This window comes from Gavialis gangeticus, unplaced genomic scaffold (genome assembly GCF_001723915.1).
Source record: "Gavialis gangeticus isolate Ggan-Ray unplaced genomic scaffold, GavGan_comp1, whole genome shotgun sequence".
In the NCBI taxonomy this organism is placed as follows: domain Eukaryota; kingdom Metazoa; phylum Chordata; order Crocodylia; family Gavialidae; genus Gavialis; species Gavialis gangeticus.
The window spans coordinates 9,839,994-9,848,092 of NW_017729022.1; the positions used below are offsets into that span (position 1 = coordinate 9,839,994).

The following is an 8,099-nucleotide window of genomic DNA, read 5'->3' on the forward strand; positions in this document are numbered from 1 at the left end:
AGGCCCCAAGTTGTGACAGTCACTTACCAAGTTTTGGGGCCACATAGGTAGCCCAGCCCTTGATAGTTGCCCCGCCCCTGCTCACCATATTGGGACCGGAAGTCCCACCCCTGGGCCTAGACCCTGTCTTTTACTATCAGAGGTCCCTCCCCTTGCCCCAGAAGTATTCCTTTTGGGAGGAAGGGTGCTGCGATCTGGAAACCAAGAAAAAGGTGTGTGCATGCATGTGTGTGTGTGCGTGTGCACACAGAAGCACCATCTACTATAACTTATTTTAATTTTATTTAAAAATATTTTTATACTGATTTCTGTGTTTACAAAAAGTATGTCTAAAGGTGGGTGCATAATAGCTCAAAATACAGTCCTACTGTGTGTTTTGTGTGGCTCTGCCACCCACCATGGCTCCACTGCCTGCCAGGTCCCGCCGTAGTCCCGCTGTTCACTGGGGCTTGGCCAAGGTTCTGCCTGCTGCAGCTCTGCTGCCTGCTTGGGGCCCACCGTAGCCCCACCACCTGCCAGGGCCACTGCAACTCTGTCACCTGCCATGGCTTTGCTACCTCTTGGGGCCTGCCGCCTCCCCACCACTTGCTGGGGCCCAGCCATGGCTCTGCTGCCCATCAGGGCCCACACTTCCACCTGCTGGGGCCTGCTGAGTCTCCAACGCCCAGCAGGGCTTTGCCGCCTACCAGGTCCCACCACCCACCATGGCTCTGCCAGGTCCTGCCATGGCTCTGCTGCCAACTGGGTCCTGCCATGGCCCCACCACTCGCTGGGGCCTGGCAGGGGGTGGGGGGCTGGGTGGAGCCATGCTAGCCCTGTTGCTCAGCCATAGGCTCCCACTGGGTCCTGCTGCCACTGGCCACCTGTCATTTTGACAAGTGGCCAACGGCAGATAAAAATTAATGTTCTAAAATTTTTAAAGGCCATGTGGGCCAGATAGAATGGGCTGGCAGTCCAGATTCGGCCCACGTGCCGGATTTTGCCCACCCTGCCTTAGCTTAACACAAGTGCATGGGCTAAGGACAGAAGTAACTGGGTGAAATGTAATGTTCTGCATCATACAGGAGATCAGACTGTACAGCTAATGCTTTCATTTGGACCCAAATCTTAAGTTTGTGATGCTACTGAAAAATGCTTAAATTGGAAGATGCACAATAGCTGCTTATTCAAACATTTGAAAGGATTGATTTATCTCTTTTGGTTTAGCTCATAAAAATGTATTTGATGTGTTAGACATGTATTATTTGTTTGTTTTGCAGTAGTTCCTAGATATCCCAGTCAAGATTGGGGCCCATTATGTACATACTATATAAAGAAAAAACATAATAGGTAGACCTTTTTTCTAATATTTGTATGTAAATAGACAAGACCAGCAAAAAATGGGAATGGAAATGGAAGCACTGGGAGGTGAAATGACTTGCCTGTAATCACTCAGAAACAGATCTGGGAATAGGATCCAGGTCTTGTGACTCCCAGTTTACTGCTTAGTTCATGGAACCATGCTGCCTTTGAAAATATATAAAGTAATTTCTATATGGTATGAATATTGCTGTTAATACAGACTATTACTACAGGGTGTTAATTGTCAGTAAGTAATAGCTAATGACATGGTAATACCATTATTATACCTGTTTCCATTTTTTGGGGACATTTGGAATTAGAATAACTGTTCCTAATTGTAATTTTTAATTTTAGTTTATTAACCTTTTCATTTATCTATTAGATAAAAAAAATGTTGATTATCTTTGAGATATAAACTAGTTGTTTTTAAAAAGTGCGTACGTGGTAAAAAGTCATATTTTTAATCACATTTCTGCCACTTTTATAGTTATTGGGTGAAATATATAACCTTGCAAAGATCTGGCTTTGACTGATAAAGGAGCTGCTGTTATCAAAGAAAGAGAGAATTTAGACTAAGCATTCCCCCCCTCTGAAGATGGCATGTGTATCAAAATGGAATATTTATAATACAGAATTATTATGTATAAATCATTGAATGCTTCAATTTATTAAGTCCCTTTTCCATATTTGGAAATGTTTTTCTTCATTGTGTTCCTAAATTACAATGCGCATTGCAGCCTCAAAACAGACAGATTGGTCTGGAAAGCTTCGCTGTCCTCTGCACTAAAATAGAAATGTCTTTTGCTTAGACAGATGAGGGAAGGGAAAAAGAATGTCTATCAGTTTACTTCTAATTTTTCTTGGATTTGTAGTGTCTGGGCATGGTCTCCAATATTCTAATTATGAACATGTAATAGGATGCAAATTTTGTTAAAACTCTAAATATTTTGGTTGTTCCTTTTTGCCTGTCATAACATTTTCATGTTTCTAACTTTCATACTTTGTTTCAAATGCAAATACTCTGGAAGGATATAAAAACACAGGAGTTTACTTTGAACATGGTGTGGAGCTGCCTCACCCTATTGGTACCTATGGGAGACGTGTTCTTGTTTAAATAGGGCTTTCATCCATTGAACTTCAAGGTTTCCACCTAGATTCTACCTCCCAACTTATCCCAGCCCTATACCTATTAATTTTTCCGTCTCCTTCCTTTCATTTCTAACAGAATATTTTCTTTCCTTTGCTCTTTTGTTCCAATGTGAAACAGCCCAGTCATTAGAAGCTCAGTGATCTTCTAGGCTAGGGACAGACATTACACATAAACTGGTTTAAGTGATTAGAAACTGTTTTAAACCTGTAACAGAACAGAAGTTCAGTGAACATAAACCAGTTTGAAAATGACTGAAACCGGTTTGAGATAAAATTGGTTGAATGCAGTAACAGACTTAATGGATTTGGCTCAAACTGGTTTATGCAGTGTCTGTCCGAGACCCGTTGCTGTTTTAAGATAAACCAGACACCCCGAGCATCCCAGCAGGCTCTCTGGGCTGGGCTCTCTGCTCTACAGCAGACCTGATCCCTCCCCTCTGCTTCCTGGCTGGAGCTTTGGCAGAGACTTGCAGGCACAGCAGAGTCTGCCTGGCTTCCCCCTGCTCTACCCACCCCCCTCGCTGCTCGCTGCTCACTGCTCAAGCAGGAAATCTCCCCCTCCCTCAGCAGGGACCCTAGCCCCAAACTCTAGGCTTGTGGTATGCTAGGTAATGCAGATGTGTGTCTCCTGTTTCCCTGGGACAGGCAGACACAGTGAACACTTAGGGCTGTTTGGAGCTAATCAGTAGGTCAGCTGGTAAACTGTTCAAGAAGAGTTTGAAGTAATGGAGAGAGCCTTTTGTTTTGCTGGTCAAGTGATAAACACTGTTATCACCCCCCTGCTGGCTTGCTTACCTGTCAGCTTTCTGTAGACAGTATAAAGAAGCGGGGAGGGAAATTGAAAAGCTCCACACCATCAGCAGATGCATGCAGTGCACCTCCTCCCCTCCATTTCCTCAGAGTGCTAGCAGGGGTCTGGTGTCTGGCAACACTCCCACCCCTTGAGCAGCGAGCGGGGAAAAGCCTGGGATGGTGCAGGCAGACCTCCCTAATCAGAATGTTCTGCTGGGGCCTGGCCACGCCCTCCTCAGCTCAGCACTGTATAAGGGAAGGGAAAGCTGCTCTAGTGCCCTTCGGGCTTCTAGCCTGAGCCACTGCAGGCATGTATCTGAATTTCCTCAGTCCAGAGAGAATGTCTGTCCAGTTACAAACCAGTTCAGCCTAGCCAGGTTAGACTAACCTGCAAAGATTTAATCAATTCAGGCTCAGGCTTTTTGAATGTCTGTTCCTCGCCCTAGTGCTTGTGTGTTATGCTGCTACCTAGTGCTTTTCATCTGACACATGGGTGCATTCTGGCTTCTTTTGATAATGTCTTTCTCTAGCCCTCCCTGTTCACCATATTGAATAATGCTGCAGTGTAAAAGAAACAGATGACTTCTCCTGTTTTAATAGTCATTCTTTTCTAATATATATTTAAACAGAAGCTTTCCATAAAGCTTTCCATAGGGCCCTGCTACAGGTTCAAATTACATCTGGATAGAAGCCAGTTATAGAGTTATTACACATTTTGAGAAAGCCAGTCTTTTTACTAACATATCCCAATCCATGTATACATACACACATACAGACACACTGTAGACAAAACCCAACATTACAAACCAAAAGGAGAAGAAAATTTTCTGGAAATGTTCTAGGTTTCAGGACGCTGCTTGAAGCAAAAACAACAGATTGATAGCAATCTTGGAAATAATAGCTAAAATTAAATACATTAAAAATATACATATTCAATTCTTGGGTGTTGGGTGGGGAGAAGGGGAAGCAATACCTCCCAGATCTCAAGGGTATGCCTAGGGCTACTGGGTAATCTAGGGTGTCTAAGGGACTCTCAATCTCTCCTGTGGATGCTGTTCTAATCTGAATAAATAAATAGTCACTGGCGCAGAAGATGAACCAAAGAATGCTACCTCACACGTGAGTTTCTAATCACCAGCCTACAAAAGCAGTCTCTTTCTGCCTCCATAACTATTTATCAAACTGTATATTAAATAATACAAAATAGCTGCAACAGAAAAGTTTTAGTAAGTTTCTGTCCCTCACTGCAACCAGAATTCATATGGTAATTAGGACACCTGCCTGACAGGTGGGAAACCTTATTCAAATTCAAGTTTTGAATCAAGCAGAATGTGGATATAAAATACTTTAATATACCTTGAGCCAACAAGTGAGAACAACACTTTCTGGTGATCAGAACAGGTAGCACCAGACTGTGGAAGCCTTGTTTCCAGTCCCCACTCCATTTAATTTATTTATATAAAATCAAGCCTCATCACAAGAGGCTTTTTTGGCCTAATATTTCAAAACACCCAACGGCCTGTTGGTTACAGTAATCTTCTACTAGGTGAGTCATGTTCAGATTTCCACAGACCTAGGTCTTTTTTTGCTTTTTCAGTTACCAGTTTTTACATAAAATCACAGGGTCATACTTGATTTAGGTTAAATTTCACATTGCTCTGCAATAAACAGAAATGTATAACTTCATTTCATAATCAGAAGTGACATTTGGTCCACTTCACAAAATGAGCTTAACACCTAGAGAACTTTCTCAGGCCTATGGAATCATTTCCCAAATAAGTCCTGGCCTACATCATTTGCTGTAAGCAAATTTCCACCAATAAAACATCAACTAGTTTCACTTTAAGAAGGGGGTAGAGGGGTAGATCAAGGCCCCCATGGTGAGGGAGGGCAGGGGCTGAAGCAAGTGCTGATCAGCCAGGGTGGGGTGCACGGCATGGGGCCAAAGCTCATTTGGAGGATGCAGGGAGAGGGAGGGGCACAGCTCCTGCCGCCATGCACCGCTTTGCCGGAAGCCACTGGTCCAGTGGCTCGTTCAGTACTCGCCTGCTCTTTTAGTGGCTCTTGCTGCTGCTCCCACCACTCGCCTGGGAAGGTGGGAGGAGGGGGCATGTGCCCCCAGATCTGTATGGGGTGGGTCAGGGAAGCTGGGGCCAGGGCTGTGCCAAGGTCTTCCCAACAGGGCGGGGCTGAACTGGGAAGGGGCTATTTGGGGGTGGGGGGGCTAAGGCCACAAATTCTTCATAGCCCCTTCCCAGCGCAGCCCCACCCTGCCAGAAAGAGCTTGGTGCAGCCCTGGCCCCAGCCTGCCCCACCTCGCCCCACCCCACACAGATCTGGGGGCACCCCCCCATGCCCTCCCAGATGAACAGCGGGAGCTGTGGCAGGAGCCCCCAGATGAGCAGGCGAGTGCTGGACGAGCCATTGGACTACTGGTTCCCAGACTAGCAGCATGCAGCAGCAGGAGCCACCCCCCGTGCCCCTGGATGAGCCATGGCCCAGTCCCCTTACCCCAGCCCCACACCCTCCCATTCTGTGGGGGCCTTGATCTGTCCCCCAGCCCCTTCCCTTCCATTCCCTTCCCCCTCCCCTTCCACCACTATGGGCTTACCAGCTGGAGGCTGTGCTGTGGCTGCACACATGCACAGGCCATTTATTGGCCAAAGTATTCTGATATAGGACATTTTCTTTATATCGGTGCCATTCTGATATCGGACCGATGTATCAGTGCACCTCTAGCTTCCACAAGTAAGGAGGAGCAAGTGGCAAGTTGATGCATTGTGATCAAGGTATTCCTCAGAGCTTCTAGGCTCAGATGATTGCCTTATATTTGATTAAGACCAGTGGTTTAGGCTCTGCTTCTCTGTTCTTATTCCTAGATATAACATACAGATTAATGATTTCACTTACTGCTACCAAATTATATCTATCAAGGTTCTATAGCACTTCTACATTATCAATCTCTTATCCTTGTCTTCCAGCTCCGTTGGCTACATTTATATGATTATTGTAAACAACTTTTTTTGGTGAAAAGCTAAGTTGAACTTTTTCAGCACGAGATAGCTTATACATCTTAAGTGATGATGACAAAGAAAAGCTTATCTGCAAGCAGAGCTCCATTGATTCTCTTTCTGTGCCAAATGATTACAGCATTGGAAGTACCTCTTGATTGTAAGTATTAACTTGTTAAATATGTGTGTTTAAATGTGATAAGTATATATTTATACCAGAAGATATTTACAAGACCTCAAGTTAAAACCTATACATGTATTAATTCATGAAGCATCTGTATAGCAATATATTTGATCATAAGGTACTTGCTATCAATTTTTTGTGTTTTTAAAGAACTTTACAAATATAATGGCCTCTACAATTAGCCCAAGTCTAACTAACTAAGGATTTCTGTAATTATGACTAATATTCCAATTTATTTATTTAAATGGGCAGAGGGCAAGGTTAGGAGGGATCAGTAGAAACAGTTACACTTTGGTGGACAGAGGAGTCCACACTCCAGAGCCTGACATGCATCCCGGTTTCCTGAGGCTTAGCATTTCTCATCAAAATTCTATAAAACCCAGTGGCAAAGTTTTCCATGCCCAGTAAGTGGTAGTCACACAGAAGATGACAACATACTACCATCACTTTCTCCATTAGCTGAAATGGCCCAGGTTTGTGTGGTGGATATAATGGCTGCAACCCTGCTGATAGCCCTTGTGGGTATCAGTATGATGTCACATGATGGGATTTCTCACTTACTTTTTTTAGTTTGCTTAAAAAAAATGAAGAAATTGCATGCAAAGCCCTTCTTTTTAAGGAGAAATAAAGACTGTTGGGAGCAAGGACTGGAGTCCAGGTGAATGCCTACAAAGTCATTCTTATTCTTCTGATCTATCTTTGTAAATCTCGACTTCTTTTCTGTGCAGTTGCACAGCTTTAAGTGCAGTGGCATAGATCCCCAGAGTAGCCAATAGCCTGCTGGTTGGGCCACTCCCCTGGGGAGCGAGAAAAGAAGATGGGCTTAAAGGCTGCCAGGCAATAGAAGAAACTGAATCTGGTTTGCCCACTGCCTGTGTAAGTACGATGCAAATGAAGTTATTGAATGAAAAGGGGACATTCCTTCTTTTTCCAGTCAGGAAAAGAAACTCTGGCTGCAATTGCATTTTTTTGAAGGGAGTCTGATCTAACCTGTATGTGCTAGACGTGCTTAAAACAAGCCTATTGCTTTGAGTCCCCCAAGGGATCTTAGGCAGAGGAACACCAATGATAGAATTTTCTTACCCACTCCATGTGTGTGTAAATGCTGGTTTTCTAATCATGCAAGTGGCCTTTCGGTGGTTATGCATAGGTTATGATTACATAACCCCTGCACTGTGGCTGTGTAAAAGAGTGTGTGTGCATATAGACTGAGCTGTTTCTGAAGGATGGCTATGCACTGCCTGTACAGGCATGTGGCTACACCTGGATACCAGTGGTGGGTGCATCAGTGCGTGTAATTTGTGACAGTGTAGCTGGAGAAAAGCCCATGACTAATAGGGGAAAAGGCGGGGAGGGAAGGGAGAAGAGGTCCTTTCCATGTTTCCAGATCCCAGTCAGACTTAGGCCTGAGTAGAAGCTGAGCTGCTCAGCCCTGGTAAGAATAATTAAGCTATGAGTGTGTGAAGAGGTGAAGTCTAGGCACCTGAGGAACTTTAAAATAAAAAATTAGGCAGCCATCTGGTGAAGTGGCAGCTCTGAGAGGTTTTTCAGGATTGGTAGTTGTGGTAAATGGGCCGAGCTGCCAATCACCAGGGCAGCTCAGGTGCGGGTTGCTGGAGCAA

The 8,099-nt window shown here is 44.5% G+C and overlaps 1 protein-coding gene across 12 annotated transcripts in view; it reads left to right on the forward strand.

The window, feature by feature from the left end:
• NRCAM (neuronal cell adhesion molecule) overlaps nt 1-8,099 on the forward strand; it is a 204,782-nt gene that overhangs the window by 56,474 nt on the left and 140,209 nt on the right. For all 12 annotated transcript variants that reach the window (XR_002096795.1, XR_002096796.1, XM_019514573.1 and 9 more), the window contains exon 3: nt 6,264-6,453. Coding sequence is in view for 10 of the 12 variants with exons in the window: in XM_019514573.1 (XP_019370118.1) it covers nt 6,363-6,453 (91 nt within the window). In the remaining 2 variants the exon portion in view is untranslated. The remainder of the gene's footprint in view (nt 1-6,263; nt 6,454-8,099) is intronic.